General features: G+C 42.5%; 1 protein-coding gene across 1 annotated transcript; it reads right to left on the bottom strand.

The window, feature by feature from the left end:
* Positions 1 to 7434: 7434 nt before the first annotated feature.
* Positions 7435 to 18548, bottom strand: bbc3 (BCL2 binding component 3). The gene is made up of 4 exons (XM_034097250.2): positions 18218 to 18548; positions 16654 to 17044; positions 10312 to 10517; positions 7435 to 7898 (listed from the first exon to the last, which is right to left on the bottom strand). The coding sequence occupies exons 2-4, from the start codon at positions 17033 to 17035 to the stop codon at positions 7803 to 7805; spliced, it is 684 nt and encodes a 227-aa protein (XP_033953141.1). The 5' UTR covers positions 17036 to 17044; positions 18218 to 18548; the 3' UTR covers positions 7435 to 7802.
* Between the last annotated feature and the right edge of the window lie 3679 nt (positions 18549 to 22227).

The following is a 22227-nucleotide window of genomic DNA, read 5'->3' as shown; positions in this document are numbered from 1 at the left end:
ACACAATACACACAAACGCAAAAATACACACACACACACGTATACATACACACACACACACACACACACACACACACACACACACACACACACACACACACACACACACACACACACACACACACACACACACACACACACACACACACACACACACACACACACACACACACACACACACACACACACACACACACACACACACACACACACACACACACACACACACACACACACACACACACACACACTCGTGAGCTTCCTCCAGACCAGTAATCCAAACGAAAATATCTTCCCTCCATACTATTTTGATCATTTGCTCCCCTAATCAATCAGATCGATGGATTCCAGAGATGATTCAGAAACAGTCAGCTGGCACCACTTAACAGCCAATCAGAATGAGAATATGTTTCACATGTGACTTATTCAAATTGCGAGTGATTGAGTGACAGATGAAGGCTGTTTAGGAGAAAATGTCGGAGAAGAAAAAGTTTGAGAGTGGCGCTCGGCAAAGGAAATTGTTGAGGGAAAAGAAGTTTCGAGACAAGCAGCTGTTACAAAACATGCCGAAGCTTACAGGTTATTTTAAACCTGTAGGCCAGGATGAGGAGGGAGGACAGGTGAGTTCTGTACCGAGCGGCAGCGGTGCCTCGGAGCCAAGTAGGCCGTCTGGTTCTGATAGCGATGGAGTAGCGGGAGAGGAAAAACAGACAGGAGAGACATTATCTGTTGGAGGAGATGAGAGGACGACGAGGACTTGCTACGTGGAGGGGAGCCAACGGCAACCGGACAGATACACGAGGGAGGCCCGATACGTCACTCATCTGGAGGAGAGGACCAGGCGCGCGTAGAGCAGAGTGGAGAAGTGCGATCACAGAGCCTGCCGAGGCTATACGTGACTTTGATTTGTTGTTTAAATAGGGGGCCTACACAACCTATCGGCCCCAGGGCCTGATGGCAGGTTAAGGCGGGCCTGCACACACCCCGCGCTGCAGATGGAGCCGTGTTTAAAGAGGCGATATGGTGATATCTCTGGCTGCTTCTTCCTAACTGCTGTGTGTTGTCCAATACAAATCCTTACATTGCTTTCATACAGAAGTTCAACTTTACTGATGCCTTTCTCTAAAGGTTTCTCCGAACATGAGCTGTGCATGCTTGCATGGCACATAGGCCTACGTCCCGTTACATTAGAGTGCTGTCCTGTACTGTACTTTACCCCGAGCAAATCTATCTCCGGCTGCTTTATTCTTCTGCACCTTTTCCCTCCCCTGCATTTACAGCTTCAGTCGAAATTACAGCCATTCGAAAACACAGCAGGCAACATTTGACTACATAATGAATTTTTATAATACAAGTACATTAGTGATATCACTTACGTACTTTTACTCAAGTAAGGTTTTGAACTCTGTACTCAGTATTTTTACAGTGTGATATTAGAATTTTATTTCAGAAGAGGATCTGAAAACATCTTGCACCACTGTCTCTTTGTGTCTCATAAGAGGAAACCAAAGTTGTTTTGGTTTTTTATTTTGTTTTCTGTACAGTTTGTTATTTAAAGAAGACTGCGAATTCAGTAGTAATAGGACTTCCTGTATCTGGCCATCAGTTTCCATATTTTACATTTTTGGAGCAACCATTTTAAGGTCTAACTGATGAATAAAAGCTAAACAGATGTTCTTTTGTGGTGACAACTACAGAACACACATGTTGCTCAATTATAGTGTTGACCCATAAACATCAGTAAGTCGAACCAAACAATACAAATTCAAAATGGATCCCCATTTTAGATTAAGAATCACTACTATACTATATGGTGTATGTTAGAGGGATTTTCCCAGGAAAAACGTACCAGACAACGAGCATTTGTCGAGGGATAATGTTGACAAATGATTACTTCCCTTAGTTAAATAATAAAATAGCATGTAATACTATAATAATAAGGGTATTCAGAGACTTTAGTAGGTTATCCCATATTCAACATTTCATGTGTCATTCTAACTTTTCAAACGCACATCGGTTTACATTTTAGGAAGAAGTAAATGAGAGTCACTGTTCTTTGATACAACCCTGCTGAATAACCAATGAACATACTATTTAATTCCCTGACATTTACTGTACAAGAAAAGCAGAAAAGCAGCATGTGTGACAATTCAATTAAAAACATACAAAACATGATGTGTCCATTCACACACTGGGTGTTCTGTCAGTACAACACAGGGAGGTTTGTGGGGCAGAATTAGAAATAATGAATACTATATATTAAGTAACAGAAGTATACTGTGAGGGGTGTTTGCAGCTGATCAGGACAAGAGGAACAAAACAAGAGTGTTGGAATGGAACCCAGGAGCTGCTCGGTACACTGCTCTTTTACTGGGATTAGGAGAGGAGATTAATTATGGGACATCGCATTAAACTCAATCTGCCCCTTTAATTAAACCTCCGCTCTTATCCGCAACACACACAGCCAATGAGCTCTCACATACTCTACATGCTGACTATGCTGTAATTTCTCTCCTTCCTCTCTTAATATTCTCTCCATCGCTTTCTATATGTCCTCTTGTGACACACACACACACACACACACACACACACACACACACACACACACACACACACACACACACACACACACACACACACACACAGAGTTAAATCCAAGCCTGGTGCCCCCGCTGTGTGGTCACTCTCTCCACACCAAGTGCCTGCTGTTGCAGCCAATCAGATCCCTGCTTTTGCTCTAAGGGCTGCCTGATTGGCTCGTCCTGCTGAGGAGTTTAAGTGACGATAACCAGTCTCAATACTGCCTGTTGACTCAGTAATAGTGTGTGTATGTGTGTGTGTGTGTGTGTGTGTGTGTGTGTGTGTGTGTGTGTGTGTGTGTGTGTGTGTGTGTGTGTGTGTGTGTGTGTGTGTGTGTGTGTGTGTGTGTGTGTGTGTGTATATCAGTGGGCAGCGAGGGTCTTGACCTGATATGTCTCTTAATCCCTGCTGCTCTCCAGATGTGAAGCACACCCCAGAGCTGTCTGTCCCTCCCCTGCTCCGCCCCCAGAGCACCAACATCTGTAAACATCTGCATCTGTCCTCTCAGAGCAGCCGCATCCAAAATCACAGTCCACAGTGACATTTGTCCCAGAGTAAATCAAAGTCATCGTCTACTCTTGAGGCTTTCATCTTTTTGAGCAGAAGAGTCTCATGAGAGGCTTTTCTTACTTGACAGTGGGGGAATGTAACTGTTTTACTCAACCACTGTACTCGAGTACAACTTTGGGAAAGTTCTACTTTACTTAAGTACAGGTTGTTCTATTTAAAGTACCTTTACACATCTATCAATCAATCAATGTTTATTTATATAGCCCAATATCACACATTTGTCTCAGTGGACTTCACAGTTTGTACAGAATATCAGTATGACAATACAATGTCCTTAGACCCTCTGTCCTTAGACCCTCTGTCCTCAGACCCTCTGTCCTCAGACCCTCTGTCCTCAGACCCTCTGTCCTTAGACCCTCACATCGTACAAGGAAAAACTTCCGAAGAAAACCCAGTTTAAAGGGAAAAATGGGAGAAACCTCAGGGAGAGCAGCAGAGGAGGGATCCCTCTCCCAGGACGGACAGACGTGCAATAGATGCCGTGTGTAAATTGAAAAGATAATACATGTTCAACATAGGTAGTCCAAATGTTTGGAAATGCATGTGTGTATAATAGGAAGATGAATCCACGAGGATATCCATCCAGGACCGATGATCCAGGACCACAGCCATGACTCGCGATCCCGGCGTATATAGACACCAAAAAGAAAGACATGTGGGGAAGCTGGGTTAATGGGAACATGAGAGTACACAGGTATAGACAGAGAGAAGGAAGAAGTAAGATGTCCCCCGACAAACTAAGCCTATATCAGCAAAACTAGGGGCTGAATCTAATCAGCCCTAACTATAAGCTTTATCAAAAAGGAAGGTCTTAAGCGCACTCTTAAAAACGGATAGGGTGTCTGCCGCCCGAACACAAACTGGAAGCTGATTCCACAAATGTGGAGCTTGATAAGAAAAAAATCTACTCCACTACAATTCAGAGACAAATACTGTATTTTTCACTCTATTGCATTTATAACACTCCATACAGTTCTAGATGCTTTGCAAATTACGTTTTATAATACAAAATATATTCAACCAATTAATTATGAACTATTAGATTAAGGTCAAACTTTTTACTGATACAAATTCACAACCCAGTAAATAGTTAGAACTAAACAGTTAAAGTGATGAACACAATAATGCATCAGTTGTTTAATACAATTATATATATATTACTATTATTCTGAAATGGACCATTTTGCATTACTTTTACTTTTGTATATCACTTTAAGTGTGGTTTCAGGTCAAAGGTCTCCTATCATGCAAAATGTACCCAAATCTCTAAAAACGGGGCTACAACGGAGCTGATCCAGATTTGCTGCCGATACGACGTAATATCGGAAATGTGGGCTGGCTTTACACCCAAGGCCCTATCAGAAACTTTGCTATCAGAAACAATGCGTGACATGTTTTGGACGTAATATGGTCTGTGTTTACATTAGCAAGCATCGCTAACACTCAGAGCTAACCTGTATTGGAGAGTGTGTAAAAAAGCAGGAAATAAAAAAAGGAACTCACCTTTTGGTAAACACGCAAGAGAAACACATTTGAGCTCCATACTGTTTCAGAAATAATCCTTGATGTGGTTTAGAACTTGATATGGCATTTCATCACCAGTAGAAAGCTCTCTCTCCTCTCTGGAGCTCACATGGTGCCTGCGTGTCCCAAAGGGGGCGGGGCCGGCAGCTACTGACCCAGAATCATCCTTTAAAATATATAATCCTGAACTGTCAAACTACTGGAGCTTCTAAGACTCATTATCAATAATGTAATTTTGTATTTTAAATTATTCACACACTAACTATGGGTTTCAACATGATACAGGATTTATGTAAAACAACAGAAAAATCCAAAATATTTTATTTTTACTGTTAATAATTATTTTATAAAAACAAACTATTAGCTCTTATTATTAAAAAAAAAGTCATTATGTTTTTTTACGTTTATACAGAGCACACTTCTTCTACTTCATATAATGTTAGACATAAAACACCAAACAAGTAAATATATTTATCCTTATCTTTATTGTATGAAAACGGAACAAAGTACAAAATCATGTAGAAAGTTTACAATAGAAAAAGGTTAAAAACAGCAAAAATACACTGCATGTGAGTTCTAACAGAACCAAGAACATGAACATCTAACAGCTGACTGCAGCAGCTGGGTCTCTGCAGGTTCCATCAGGTCTTTATACATCAAGGCTTTCAGAAATGATCAAAACAAGGTTCTTCTGCCAGGTGAGAGCTGCACCGTGAACAGACAATCACTTCCTCGTTCAATCTTTGAAGGTTCTCTAATGTGAACCTGCGTGTTCCATACATGACTACACCGTAGTGGTGTTTATATGACAGTCACACTTTGCATCTTGAATCCAAGGCATGAAAACAAAGATCCATGTTTCAGTCTAATCCAATAAAAATTGAAATCCTCAATTAAACGGGTACTTTAATCCAATGTATGTTAGAGGTAAATACATGTACAATCTAGCATGTGTACACGGACAAAAGTGAAACGTTGACCTTAATTAAATGTATATTGTCAACAGATTTAACATAACTGTATTAGGCTAGTTGAAAGCAATAATGTTAAGTTCAACTAACCCTATACAGTTATGTTACATCTGTTGTCTAGCACCATTAGCACACAGTTTCTGAATTACATTTACATCAGAAATATTTCATACACTGTAATTACACCATAGTTTTGTACATGTCATGAATATAAATCTTTAAAACTGGAATCTTGTAAAGTATTGCTAACAGTTTGATTCGGTTTTTTCAGCGCTTTTGATAGAATAGAGGAAGATTTCTGGTGCTTTCCATTTCCTCTGATGTACACATGGAAAGTGTAGAGAAACGTGTGCCATCCAGTAACAAACCCTTTGCGCTTTACCGACAAAAGTATTGCTAATAATAATAATAATAATAATAATAGGACCAGTGCTTAAAAACAGAATACCGTTTTATTTGAATGAGCCGTTTACTTTTTGTGGCAAGTACCAATTCATAAAGCTGACAACATTCGAAATGATTCATTTCTTCTGCTTCTTCAAAATGATGGATCTACTTTGGGTGTGTTTTGAACAGCTTTAGCTCTCAATCTGGGCTTTAACAGTTACAACTCAAATACAGCTTAAATCATAGATTTGATCAGGAATGTAAGAAAATAAATAATTAATGCATTACATTAAAAAAATCAGACAAAAGAAAACACGCTACAGATACAGGCTACATCCAGAAATAATGATGCTCTTCATATGAGCTATACACATCTTCTCCCAAAGTACATGGAAAGTAATCGCGTAACTGAAGGGGTCATTTTACAAAACATCATCAAATACTTTTTAACGATCAAAAGGTCCAAATCATATATCTTTCTTTAAATCTTGGAATACCATTTCAAATCCACTGGATTTAACTTCGCTCTGCTGATGCCAACGGCCGCTCAGAAATACAAACATAGCTGAACTCTCTCGCTTTCATAAGCACTTTCAAAGTCCATCAAAAACAGACGAACCTTCCAAAAGGATATTTACAGATTGCATCTTTAAACACTTTGCTCCAACGCCGGCAGGATGAACAGAGTGTGTCTGTCCTTAAATGACCTCAAACCTAACTAACTTAAACTGCTGTGTGTGTGTGTGTGTGTGTGTGTGTGTGTGTGTGTGCGCGTGTGTGTGTGTCTTTGACAGATGTGTGTGATTGTCCTGGTTTTCAGAGACTGGTTGCAGGAGCCAATAGCAGAAGGCACGTGGTGTATTGAGAGGAAGAGGGCTCTGATTGGGAGAGAGCTTCACTCTGTGGAGTCCAACATGTGTCCCTGCGATGCAAACTCAGCGTCCAGTTTCACAGTTTATAATAATACAACATAAAGACAGTAACACTCACGTCAGACACAGGTCAGTTCTGTATCTTTGTACGCAAACAAAAGGGAACACATTGGAGGGATTTCATCCATTTTGGAAATGAGAACACATCCTCCAGTAAATGGTCACTGAGATTAAAGCTAAATGAAAACGCTCCAGTGACCCATGAAGAACTTCACTTCCAAAACAGCTGACCTATAAACTCATCTGGGTATAAAACAAAAAGGCCAGTTTTGAAATATCTGTGGTTCAACCTATTCGTTTGAACCCATGACCTTTACCATATGTGCACACACACACACACACACACACACACACACACACACACACACACACACACACACACACACACACACACACACACACACACACACACACACACACACACACACACACACACACACACACACACACACACACACACACACACACACACACACACACACACACACACACACACACACACACACACACACACACACACACACACACACACACACAGAAGAGATGAGCCCCGGAAAAGACAGCCAGTGGATTCGACAAAATATACAGGAATGAAAACGGCAGGCGGTCCCAGCTGCAGTCTGTTCCAGCAGACTGACAGACAGACAGCTCCACAGCACTGACTCAGAGCTCAGCCACAGGGGGCGCTCTCACATCCCTCCCTTTCTTCCCAAAAAAAAGGTCTTGATTTTGGGTCACATAAATCCTCCGGGATTAAAACAGTGCAGCCACCAGTCGGACTTGTTCCACTCCCTAGCCACACTCCTGGATGCATAAAGTCGCCATGGTAACCACCCTCCTATGTGATCCTGTACAGAGTGCTGAGAGTCTGGGTGAGGAAGTGGAAGAATCCTCGGCAGACGTCTCTCCAGTCCTGCCAGAGCGGGACGGCACCCTGCGACAGAGAAACATACAAAGAGTCAGTCCAGAATATTCAGTCAAGATGGCCGCAAAGAGTTCAAAGCAAAGGGCACAAAATGACCTTAAGTGGATGATAACATACAAGTATGGAATTAATGTGTAGTCCAAAATAGGACATAACTTCTCTCTCAATGTCAGTAAGCCATACCAATTTAAAAAGTGTCCTGCAACAAACAATGTGAGGTTCGTTTTTTGCTGATATTTGGAAATGTCTTTCGTTGAGAACATTTGAGAAAGATTAATGACGGTTTAAAGCAGTCAATAAAATATATATTTTACCACAAAAATATATAAGACTGTTGCATGAGAGAGATCAACACACACTTCACCAAACTTCCCCCTGGCCGAGATAATAAAACGCATCATTCAATATCTGACATTTTTAAGGCGGGCCAAGATGCTAAGAAATGCGCATTTAATGACCCGCCCTACAAGCTGCACTTGACTTCATCACATGACTAACTCCATGCAAGTCAACGGGTCCCTGCTCTGTTGGCACAGACGCAGATTAAGGGGTTTGCTCTCGAGCTGCTCCAGGGATCATTTACAGCTGCTTCAGCATTTTGAACGCTAGTGAGCCAAATAATTGAAGTTGGACCAGAATGACGACCTGGGTGGAAAGGAGCAAATCCTAGAAGCTGATTTTTTTATTTCTTGTGATGACGGAGGACACACATTCTGATGTGTGTGAACAGAGACTCCATGCTGCACTAATGAAGTGGAATAATGAAACACTTCGCCACTTGAACGAGGATAAACAAGTGTGTGAGTTAAAGATGCTACTCCGAACGGTCTGCCCCTCACGTGCCTGTGGTTAACCCTCCCTCCCTCACAATCTCCCTCCTTGCCTCCTACTTTTGTTGCTAACTGCTACGCAGAAGAAGTCTGACTGTGCTTTTGGCTCGGCGGTAAACAAAACCATTTCTGTCTGTCTTCCTGCAGAGAGCGAGCAGACAGCTCCATGAGGGGACCAAGGCATCACACACTGCAACAGGAGCTGCTGCACCCTGATAAAGTGTGTGTGTGCGTGTGTGTGTGTGTGTGTGTGTGTGTGTGTGTGTGTGTGTGTGTGTGTGTGTGTGTGCGTGCGTGCGTGTGCGCGTGCGATCCGAGTGTGAGTCGAGACTAGGTGACGTCATCTTTGTTTATGTGCATGAGGCGGGACGGTGAGGGAGAGAGAGCAGTGGGGACTGGGGAAGTGTGTGTGTGTGTGTGTGTGTGTGTGTGTGTGTGTGTGTGTGTGTGTGTGTGTGTGTGTGTGTGTGTGTGTGTGTGCGTGTGTGTGTGTGTGTGTGTGTGTGTGTGTGTGTGTGTGAGTGTGTGTGTGCGTGTGTGAGTGTGTGTGGGGGGGAGGCGGTGGAGAGTTGCTGCCAACTCCTCACGCGATCTAGACTACAGGGGAGGGAGGGGGAGGGAGTTAAAGACATAACAATACAAGGAGACAGACAGCAGTGTAAGACATACTGGGATCTGGGAGCATCGTGTGGATGTGAAACGTGTTCGTGTTGTCTTCAGGTGCTAGGGCATACTTCAATTCATAGCGTTAGAAAGATCAGAGCAACAATGATGAGGAAGGAAACTGTACAACAACATAAGGGAGGGGACATGAATCTGAAAGAGGACTGTGTGCAATGAAGTTTCTAAAAAGTACACATTTATATAACTTATTGCTGCATAGAAAAAGAGGAAATAGGAGAGCGAGGTGGAAAGACTTTAGGGCGGACATTTGCAAAAAGGTCCACAGTCAAAAGTGAAAAGAGATTAAACTGGCTCAGATATCATCGATTAAATCACACACACACACACACACACACACACACACACACACACACACACACACACACACACACACACACACACACACACACACACACACACACACACACACACACACACACACACACACACACACACACACACACACACACACACACACACACACACACACACACACACACACACACACACACACACACACACACACACACACACACACACACACACACACACACACACACACACAGGAGAGAAAGCAATAAGCAGTATTTCACTCCACTGTTCATGGTTTCATTTTTGCAAACTGTTGTTCCTGCATGTCTTTGTGCCACATGTGTCTGTCTGACGATGTCTAAGGTATATTGTAGTTGCACGGTCGGAGAAGTAATGGGACAGCTTTTCATTGACAATAATCACACTGTAGCTATTGACGATAAAACCTTGGTAGAATCCCTTCACAGGAACGACACTGAATGCTCAGGTGTTTCTAACATTGTGATAATGAAGCTGGATTGGACTCATTTTCTAACAGGGTCTTTTTAAACATGTTATTTAGGTCATTATAGCTAAACACACTGTATATAGCACTGAAGCCCCGCCCCTCCTCTTACCGCTCTGTGGAGGACTGTGGCGTTGATCTCATCTCCCATGGCCCTCAGCTGGTGGGCCACCCTCCTGATGACCTGCACCTGCACTGCCTCTCCTCCGGGGGCTCCGTGACGAGGGGAAGCCCAGGAGAGCTGCTCGTTCTGTGGCAGCAGGTCTGGAAGAGGCCCCTGCCTGCTGGAGGCCTCCTGGGGCTCCTCTCCGAGCGAGTCTGCAGCAGAGAAATGCTAAATTAATTCACAAAATAACATGCAATTCTCCAGAATTGTTTAATCATTTTAAATCGTTTTTCCATATGCTCTTACTCTTCGTCTCTCTTTTGAGAAAAACAGTTCAAGTTTGAAAAGACACAAGTGCTTTATTGCCACAGCCTCTGGTTGTGCCTAACCAGTAGCGCACATTAACCGCCTCCTTAGCAATAATAAAGACACTTCAAGTGTGGGGGGGGGGGGGCAGACCAACAGAGACCTAACATACAAGAACACACAACTTCATACACACATCTCCCAGAAAGCTTCACTTCCAGGCCGTTACCGATCAGTATGAATGTTTACAATGAGTATGAAGAGATAAGCAAGGTTGAAACATTATGTTCACCATTTGCATTCAATAAAACAAGTTCCTCTCAAAGTGTATCACACTTGATACTAGAGAATAGAAGAGGGAGTTTTTAAAACAACATTCAACATAAAACATTTTTTTTTTAAATTCCAGTTGGGTTGTTCGGTTCCATTAGTTCCATTTGTGGCAACACATATTTGCTAAGGAGCCTGATGGGTCTGTTTCCTCTTCATGGAACTTTGGAGAGTAATCTCTTAATCTGCTTAATAAGTCTGGTATGGAGAGAACTGTGTGGGTGTGTGTGTGTGTGTGTGTGTGTGTGTGTGTGTGTGTGTGTGTGTGTGTGTGTGTGTGTGTGTGTGTGTGTGTGTGTGTGTGTGTGTGTGTGTGTGTGTGTGTGTGTGTGTGTGTGTGTGTGTGTTTGTTTGTTGTGTTTACAGGTCTAGTGTTGTTGTTCCTACAGATACCTGTCCCTTCTGTCTGGTTGCGTGACAAAAAGGCCTAAAGCTATTAGAGGTTTTAGGGTTTTATGAAAAAAAAGGAAATTGTCTCAAATCTTTATTGGTGACCTATTTGATAAACATTTTTATTTGTCATGCTTATTCTTCTGCTTTATTCAGATACATCTTATGTTGTGTAAGCATTATATACAATGAATTAATTATTTCTCTTTTTCTGTATCTTATCATTTCTTTTAACATATTTCACATAACACATTTATAAAATCAGTTGCTAAATTGAATTAGTTATTTTTTTATGTTGTTGTTATGTTTCTTGCTTATTTGAATATCCATCCAACGTATGAAAAGGATTTATCATACTGCATGAACAATCCTTGTCTCTGGCAGCGTGTCGTTTTTAATAGACGATGAGATAACCTTTGTACACTTGCTTCTGACTTTGACAACAGCTTTCCTGTGAATGGACCCCTGTCTCTGTCACGGAGCAGAGGGTCTCCAGCAACCACAACTCTTTGTTGCCACAGAAACAGGCACCCCTGGCAACCACAGCATCTACTTTGCTAGGAGGATTACAACTGATCCTTTAAAGATGCAGGTGACTAGACAGAGGGAGAGATGGAGGCGGAGAGGGAGGAAAGAGAGAGCGGAGGAAAAATAACAAACAGGAAACACTGGCTTGTTGCCAAGGTAACTTGAAGACAGCACTCTTGGAGACGTCTCTATGCGATTGGCCGGCAGTGGGGGTCTGAGCTGGATAGGCTGGAGGGAGGTAAGGGGGTGGGGCTGTTGGTGAAGCGGTCTGTTTGATAGGCTGACAGAGTGACAAGGTGACAGAGATCCTGAGAGCAGATACATGTGGGATGCAGGAGACTGGGAGGACTGGGTTGCCGGGTGAAGGGGTGGCATTACAAGTAAAAACAGACTAAAGCCCATAAAAGCTTACGGCTGAGAGATGTTGTCATTAAATAACAAACCGACAAATCCTCTGACTAACCAAACAAATAATAAATAAATTAACAAACAATTCCTTTTTTTATTCAGCTAATTAATTTAGCTGATGCTTAGATCCAAAGTCTCTAACGGCCCCTACACACGGCAGGGGTGCGTTGTCGCTTGCCGGCAGGGCGGGGGCTGAAACTCGACCAACAACCAATCACATTAATCTCCCGCCCCAGACACACAAGCACTCGGTTTGATTGGCTAGAGCTTGTACTGGCATATGATTCGATTGGCTGTCGAGGCGTCAAAAGTAGAACATTGCTCTACTTTTGCAGCGAGCACTGCGAGAGAAGCTATGCTTTGCTCCCACAATGCAGTTCGGCGAATCGTGACGTCACCCAGAGATGGGGACTCGAGTCTGCGACTCGGACTCGAGTCGCACTTAAGTCGCACACACAGAGACTTCAGACTTGACTTGGACTCGTGACCAAAAGACTTCAGACTCGACTTGGACTCGTGTGTTGGGACTCGTGAACAATCATTGTGTTTTCTATTTTTGGCGTATTAAATGTGGGGTAGGTACATTTGAGAGAAACCGGCTCGAGATCGCTAGAATTTGAAAATACACAACCGGAGATAATCTGCTCGAGGCTGCTACTTCCTTATAGAGCCCGCCTCCTCCAACACACACGAACGCGCACATGACCAATGAGGGCACGAGATAAGTTTGTGCCCAGATGGAAGGCTGACAGGCAGGTAGGCCATCCAGTTATTTTAGCCGGGCTCATTACGCAGACGTGCGCGCCTCTGTTACTACCTCGTAGTAACACAATGGTGACCGGCGGCACACCTGCAGCTGTATCGCTTGTAATTAGGTTCAACTACAAAAACTTCGAACAAAACGCCGGCGGCACCAACAAAAGGAGCGCACACTGCAAAGTCTGCAATATCAAAATCAAGGATGCTGGCGCAACAACGTCGGATTTCATCAGGCACTTGAAAACTCACCCGGAGAGGTCAGTCACTTTAACGCATGGACGGTTAGCAAACATGTTTAGCTCAGCATCAGCTGTGTAATGTTAACTGATTTCTGATTCTGAAGTGTTTTGTTTATAAGTTGTTTGCATTTAGCTAAAGTGTGATGTTTTTCCTCATATTGCATTGCAATAGCCTGTTCAAAGTCATCATATAACAAACAACTAATCAGTACGCTAATAGATATAGGAGTGATAATAACACAGTAAATGCTTTAAATGTCTTAGATATAGCTGTGCAGTATTCTTAACAGACTGGATAGCAGCAGACAATAGAAGGCTTATTACAACCAGAAGAGACATGATTTATTTTTTTAGAGACTTGAGACTTGACTTGGACTCGTGACCAAAGACTTGAGACTTGATCAAGTCTCACCCCACAAAGACTTGAGACTTGACTTGGACTCGTGGCCAAAGACTTGAGACTTGATCAAGTCTCACCCCACAAAGACTTGAGACTTGACTTGGACTCGTGACCAAAGACTTGAGACTTGACTTGGACTCGTGACCAAAGACTTGAGACTTGACTTGGACTCGTGACCAAAGACTTGAGACTTGACTTGGACTTGCAAAAAAAGACTTGTGAACATCTCTGACGTCACCCCATTGAAAGTGAATGGACAGAAGCGTTGAAGTGGCAACGCACGCCGCCGTGTGTAGGGGCCGTAACCATAAGTGCCTTCAACTATGATGATATGGAATAGCAAGAATCCTGCAAGGACATTAGTTTCTAAACCTTTTAAGCACTATAACCATTTTAAAATATATATTTATGCTACCCCCGCGACCCGACCACGGATAAGCGGGAGAAGATGGATGGATGGATTTTAAATTGTATTTTATTAAGTACAATTTTGAGCTACTTGAGTTGTTCCATTTTTTGCTACTTTGTTCTTCTCCTCCTCTACAGTTCAGAGGTACATGGTGTACTTCTACTCCTCTACAGTTCAGAGGTACATGGTGTACTTCTACTCCTCTACAGTTCAGAGGTACATGGTGTACTTCTCCTCCACTACATGTATTAATACCTTTAGTTACTTCACAGATGTGGATGAATGATGTGAAATCTAATCAAGTGTTGAATCAGACTTTAGTTCCACCTGGAGTAAATCCACCAGCAAACCTGCAGTCTACAAAGTACTTCAGACTAGCTGCACCTTCACCAGCTTTGAGAACACTTTCATGATCAATCATTATAAAACATATCATATATATTATTCTGAAATGGACCAATCTGCACAATGACTACTTTTACTGTCGCTACTTTCACTATATTTTGATGAGAATACTTTTCTACTTTCACTTGAGGAACATTTTGAATGCAGGACTTTTACTGTAACAGAGTATTCCTACACTCTGGTACTTCTACTTTTACTAAAGTACAAGATCTGAGTACTTCTACTTTTATTCAAGTACAATATCTGAGTACCTTTCCCACCTCTGTGCACACAATACAACAAATTCACTTACAAATCGACAACAAACGTACATAATGACTGTTTACCAACCTGACAGATGATCTGGATAAAGTGATATTGATTTTTTTATTTTAATTATTGAGTGCCTCATAGTGAATAACTGAAAGTGTCTGACTAATTAATTCACTAGGTTGCTGAGTATCGAACTGATGACAGACTGGATAACAAAGTGTCTCCCTCATTACATGACTAGCTGTTTGATTGTAGCCTGACTGATAAGCCTGATTAACTAACTGTAACTCTGACTATTTAAACTAAGCTTAAAACCTGACTGAGAGGCCAATAGAAGCTCTTGTGGGCAGACAACAGACTGACTGTGTGCTGCCAGGCTGATCTCAGAGCAGCAGGAAATGCAGCACATTGGTTCCTTCAGACTGCACAGGACATGTCTGAACATGCCCCGTGCACAGCTGACCTGCAGCTGAGAGAGGAAGGGGGTGGGGCAATGTATCTGTTTACCCCTCTATCTGTCACAACACAGAGACACAGTGTCTCATGTTAACTTGTGTTTCCTGTATCCTGTGAATGCCAACACCTGAATGTCCCTTTCTACAGCCTCCACATTTCCCTCCAGGATACTTATCTGAGTTTAGACTCTGCGTGACTCATCCTAACATAATATGGGGTGTCTCGCTCACACATAAAAACTGCTGCAGATGTAAATGAAAAAGGTATCTAGCCTTTATTCCCCAAATACTGGGATTGTAAAAAAGGGCCATTTTTGACAATACAATACAAATAGGTCCAAGGTCCATTCATGCAAGATATCCCAATTCCATTATAGAGATAATAGAGAAGAGGGTTTTTACAATGTCAAAAATAATGTACTATAAAAGGTCAGATGTGTTTTCCGTGTTACCGCCCACCATTGTCAGAGGAAGTTCCCCTCTTCTCACCCCTCGTGAACTCCAGACAGACAGACATTGTGTCATGAACAAACCAGTAAGAGCTCCTGAGGCAGCAGCAGCAGCTCAGTGGTCTGCTGGCTACAAGGCCAACAACGTCACATGTTTATCCCTGCGACAGTGGGTAACACACATCCTCTTCATCCCTCCACCTGCCCCCATCAACACTGCCCCAACAGTCTCCTGTCATGGAGACACAGCACAGACTGAACTGATACTCTCCTGCCAGCTGACAGACAGCTGTCTGTGTATATTAAGGGAGGCGGTCAGGAAGGCAAGCTATGCTGTGAGGAGAGCCGAGTCGTGACTCTTGGTCAGAACCTGCATCCACTCTGATCTAATGCTTATCCTGCAGCAGTGATTGGCTGTGAATCAATGTTTTAAAGTAGTCACATTCCACCACAGGGCATCAGGAAGTAGTTCAACCGGTCACACACAGACTGCACCATCATGGTTAAACACACATATTATTATATTTTTCTTTTGTCTGTGACATCAATTAAGCCAATGCAACATTATTATTTTCACAGCTAGTGCTCAATATGTAAAATAAGCTTTGGTGAAAATATGTTTTTTTAAGCAGATGTTGAAAATGACATATTTCTAAGTATCTGCCATTAATAACATAAATGTATGCATGTGTATGTATTGTGACATTTCTCATTGTTGTTATGGGTGGTTTGCTTCTTCTTCCTGAATGTAGTCCAACAATATAAAATACAGATCTGTTTCCACCTTCAGTCGAGGCCAAACATATCTGTGTGTTTGTGAGTTTCTCGCCGAGGCAACTGTTCTAAATCATAAGTGGTGTGCCTGGTGTTACACACACAGGGAGGGCCAACCCACATGGTTTTAACAACACCATGCTGCAACCCACATCCTACTACTTAAGAGATATAACACTTGGTATCTCCCAAATAACCTAAACCACGCTGGATATATGATTACATGTGAATAGGACTATCTTACCTGACTGCTCTCCTGAGAAGACACTGGCCCTCTCTTCGCTCCGATGGCAGAGAGGTGAGGGAGGCGTTGATGACGACGATGACCAAGGTAACTGCTGGTGAGTCTGGGGCTCGTCCTGGCCCTCTGGGTGGGGGCAAGGCACCGGGTATGACATATAGAGGGCCTGCAAAGGGTGCAGGTGGTTCTGGTGGAGGTGTAAGGCCCCGGGGCCAGTCACAGAGCCGGTGGTGATGGTGGTGGTGGTGGTGGTGGTGAGCATGCCGGGCCAGTTGTAGAAGGGGCGGGGCAGCTCCATCCGGCAGGAGCTGTGGCGAGGCAGGGGCCCGTCTCCTGGTTCTCCTCCTGTCTCCCCGGCGCTCTCCATGGTCTCTGCACGGGCCATCTCAGTAGCCTAAATCACACAGACATACGTCAAACAAAGCAAGACAACATGTACTGAAGCATCACATCAAAATGTATAAACATAGTCATCTAAAAAACAACAAATTGAATTCAAACAAACACAAAAACAGTGGCCCTGAGAAATCAATGTACAAAGAATTAAGAAAACATGTGCAAGTCTTGTTCGTGACCCCTCCGGATATATACTATCTGATAAGATATACTTTATTGATCCAAATTAAAGTATATATTATACTATCAATAAAAAAAACATTTAATTTGATTTAATATATAATAGGATAACATATCTCATACAAAAACACCAGAAAAGCACACATACACACATCTAGTCTTTCTCCACCAGTTTGACCCAGCAACCTACATTATAAATGATCGTACCGGCTGCTCGGGCACGAGACTTGTTTGTAAACAGATCTGATCCGCGCAGATCGAGCACGAGGAAGCGCGCACGCGTACACATCATATGTAAACACAATCTCACAGAAAGGCGAGCCACGCGGAGATTTCTCTCCGCTTTCGCAATAAACTGATGATAGGAAGAATAATATCGAGAAAAGACTGAGCATAAATCCTCCACGTGAAGTGAAATGAATGTAAATGTGCCACTTAAAGTCCCGTTTATTTAGGGTTATTTGAAAAACGCAAGGAAAATAAATCGGAAAATGCGTAAAGATCTCGAATTACAGAACCACGACCCTGCTTTAAGTTTTAATACATTCAATCATAAATGCATTATTCGTTTGATAAATTAACCAGTTTCTGACAGTGTTCTGGTTCTGGGGCTAAACACATTTATTTAAATAGCCTATCAATATCGTGAACCTTTAACTTGTCCGGACATGTCTCAAATCATAAATATAACGCGGAAGGCTCGAAGGAGCAGGGGTCAATACTTTACATCTGTTGTAAAAAAGAGAGTGAATGTTGACAAAATAATTTCAAAGTAGATATGCACCGATACGTTCAACCACACTTTTTTCTGACAGCTCGACAGATGATGCAACTTTACATGTCACTTGTTAGACGCTTTTATCCAAAGCGACTTACATACATTCAGTACTGTGGACAATCCCCCCAGGAGCAATTTGGGGTGAAGTGTCTTGCCCAAGTTGTCAAAAACCTTTCCAACTTCTGCAGCAGTAAATAAAGATGAAGCGCTTACTGGCTGTTTATGACGCTCCGTGGTGAGGCGGTGTGCAGGGAAGAGAGCAGCCGTAACAGGTGCACATCAGACGGGATACACTGTTCCAGAACAACCGGCGAAGTGTCACAAGATGGTAAAGGTCCACTCGGGAGGAATCGTGTCATTCCATGTCAAAGATCTGCCGTTGATTGTCACGGTTTATAATCAGCTGGTTGTTGTCTGTTAGATTAACCCATCAGAACATATACCGATGAGATGTATAACGGAGGAGGCTGGTCTCGGTGCTCTTCTCTGAAGATCTGTCCGGTCTGAGCGCTCTCCTGCTGCCTCACTATCTTTGTCAACACAGAAGATACAGCAGACTTCCGGTTTGGACTTTCAGAATAAAACACACCACAACATTTATTGACCTCATAAATAGAGTGCCACAGTGACGCGTCCTAAAACCCGGAAGTAAGGCCCAATCCCAAACCACTCCCTCGACCCTACCCCTCCGTGACGGAGTGAACTCCGTCTGTAGCCACACTCGCAGCTCAACGAGGCTCCCTCCTGTCAGATGGAGGGAGTAAACACAGCAGCAGGCTTTGGGACGGCCTCCCCTCTCTCCGGCAGAAACAGGAAATGCCGTAACTGTATGTAACAACGGTTTCAAATCAGCATCTCTTAGACAAAAAATGTAAACTCAAATAAAACTCCAAACATCTTTCATTGTGTTACTTTTTTGTAAAGCTCTTTTAGTTTTACACCTGATGTTTACAAGCTTCTTAGTTTTTGCAACAATCTGTAATAATATACACAACTTATAATAAAATGCACACATTTACCTTTTTCTAGACTAACACAGGTTTGATCCTAAGTTAAAAACATATGAGGTTATCAAGAGGTTGTTAACATCGCAGTTTATCAGTGGATGTTTGCTGGAACTACTTGTTAACAGCGTGTTTCCTGACGGACACACACAGCGTGACTCCGGTCAGGTAGAGACCGGTCTCAAGTCAGCACCGCTGCAGACTCGCTGTTTGAGGGCTTGATAGCCCACTCCCCCTCCACACCGCTACACACTCGTTGGTTTGGAACAGCCCGTGAACGCGCAAACGGAGGGGTAGGGTGTAGGGGGCGGTTTGGGAATGGGCCTTAGTTAGCATTTTACCACTTCCGGTTCCTTCGACAAAAACCAATGCAATTTCTCCATAGGATTTTGGATAATAGCTCGAAATAAGGTCTGTGGTTGAAACACATTGAAGAGACAGATCACGTTTTGTTCATTCGGATAATCTCCACATGTCTACCCTACTTTTATAATTTTTTAATCATAAATCTATCAATTAGATTTAAAAAAAAAATCTATCGATTAGATTTATGAGAAATTGCATTGTTTTTTGTCGAAGGAACAGGAAGGAGTTTACTTCCGGGTTTTAGGACACGTCACTGTGGCACTCTGGGTGTTTCTCAATGTCAAGGAAGGATGCTCCAGAGCCACTATTTCAAGGACGTCATTGAGTCCCACCAAAGGACTGTTCCAATGTCCAGGCTCTTTGGAATTCCACCGAGCCCGGCGTCCTTCGTAGCGAGAAATTTCAAGTGTGTATCCTCGGCGGTCTTAAAATCCCCACAATGCTTTGCGCACGGACCAATTTCCAAATCTTTGGCGGAAATTGTGTACCATTTAAGGCGGGCCTCCCATATGACACAAACCTGCACACCTGTTAGCCTGTTCCACCATTCTTCGTTTTCCGAGGCTAGGAACGATTCTTGCCTCGCTTCTAAAGGAAGTGACTCGGAAGACATGTCCTACCATTGGTAGGACATGTCCTACCAAGGAAGCGTCCTCGACATTGAGAAACACCCAGTATGTCGTGTTGTTCACTTTTTTGCACATTCTTGCACAAAACAGCGAAGTTCTTTTATTCAAATCGGATACATTGTGCATATATTTCTTATATTTCTTGACTTTTTTCAGGCCTTGCTATCCTTTTCTTTTCTATTAATATGTGTCTTGTTATGATCCAAAATACTGACATACAATGTCCAAACATGCTTTACCGTAGTGAATGAACATTGTTTTTCAAAAATACTAATTGTATCCTCTATTTCAATTTTTTTCTGGACCATACACCGAATAAATACTTTTATAGTTCACTCCTGCTTTTATTTTGATGGCCAGTCCTTTCTGGTCTACACCACTTCCTCCTCCTCCTCCTCCTCCTCCTCCTCCTCCTCCTCCTCCTCCTCCTCCTCCTCCTCCTCCTCCTCCTCCTCCTCCTCGACAAGTGCTGACATGCTCCTGACAGGATGCTGCTGTCTCACTTTCTCTCTTTCTTCTTCTGTTGTTTTGTGTAACAGACTGCGACTTTCTGCAGCAATATAAATACATAATAATAATACTTTCTATAGTTGTAAGTGCATTCACATGCCACTTCGTCTTAGAGATTTAACATGTGACCCCCCTCACATCCTGTGGCTTTCCTCCACCTCCCTCCTCCCACTTCTTATCTCTCATCTCACGACTCAAGATATTTCCTCATCATGTGACAACTCCTCACAGGAATCAACAAAACATCCCCCTACACACACACACACACACACACACACACACACACACACACGCGCACACACACGCACACACACACACACACGCACGCACGCACGCGCACACACACGCACACACACACACACACACACGCGCACACACACACACGCACGCACGCACGCACACACACACACACACACACACACACACACACACACACACACACACACACACACACACACACACACACACACCCTCCTCCTCACCCCAGCTGGCTTCCCTTCATGTCCTGCACAGTTTGACACATCTGTAAAGTACCACAATGTGATCTTAGAGCTGAGTCAGCCGTTTGTGTGCAGCACATCTGTTCATTATAACACATGTACTGCAAGTGGCAACACTATTATGACCTATCATGTCTAACAGTTGGGATGCAGTTTAGGCTAGACTCCTCTTGAATGAGTCTTCAACATGTCCTCTTTATGTTTTAGTCCAGTGGTTTGGATTAGTATTAGCCTTTTAACAAAACACTGGGATGAAAACCAACTTAGATTTTCTGCAAAATTAACCATTTCCATGATTAAAGTTACTCTGAGTATTTGAATGCACTCCCAAAAGGTGACGTGGAACAACAAGTGTGTCAGTTTGAGTGTTGTGCAAAAAGCGCCTCGGTATTTACTTTGAGTAGCTGTGATTAGAGTCTAGATGCTTTTACAGACTGCAACTGAGATGGGGAAAATAAAGAGTTCTTATTGATGTGCTCTGATCTTTAAGAGATGATCTTATTCTGAGATGTGTAGTGGTGGAAGAGTTATTCAGAGGTTTCACTCAACTAAAAGGAAATGCCATCAAAATATATTTAAAGTACAAAAGCTGGAAAAGGTGAGGAGAGTTTTCCTTAATCAGAAGAAAAAATGGATCATAAATAGTTTAATTCTATTTTCCAACAATGGTCTACATTTATAAAAGTAAGTTAACTAACTAGCTAATATATATAATACATGTAGTGGAGCGAAGTACCTAAATACAGTACTTAGTCACTGGTCAGACACAAACCACCTCATCATGGTTACACAAACATATTATGTTATGTATATAAATGCGTATCATTTTGATCCAGTCCAACTTTAAGCTTCAATAGAAATCCTTTTGATGGCATTTGGGAGAGATTTACTAAACCCAAACATTAGAAATTATAATCCCGGATTACATAAATATTAATTAATATTTTTTGTAAACACTGGAATCCATTTATGACAAATCGCTTAATCCAAATATGCAGTGAGCCAATGACACATATGGCATAGTTAATAAATACTTCCCACGCACATTTTAAATAAAAAGTCTGGTGTTCATTGATTGATTTGATTTGTTTTAATCTCACTTTGACACATAGCATGTTAATATGCAGGCTGCAGCACTTATAGTCATCTTTAATGAGAAGAACCTGCATTAAAGTTGTCATTACAGCAGGCTAATTGTTCCAGCTTTTACACTT

The sequence above is a fragment of the Pseudochaenichthys georgianus genome, chromosome 13 (genome assembly GCF_902827115.2).
Source record: "Pseudochaenichthys georgianus chromosome 13, fPseGeo1.2, whole genome shotgun sequence".
Lineage (NCBI taxonomy): Eukaryota > Metazoa > Chordata > Actinopteri > Perciformes > Channichthyidae > Pseudochaenichthys > Pseudochaenichthys georgianus.
Note: the sequence above shows the minus strand (reverse complement) of the source record. Positions and strands in the feature narration are given on the sequence as shown.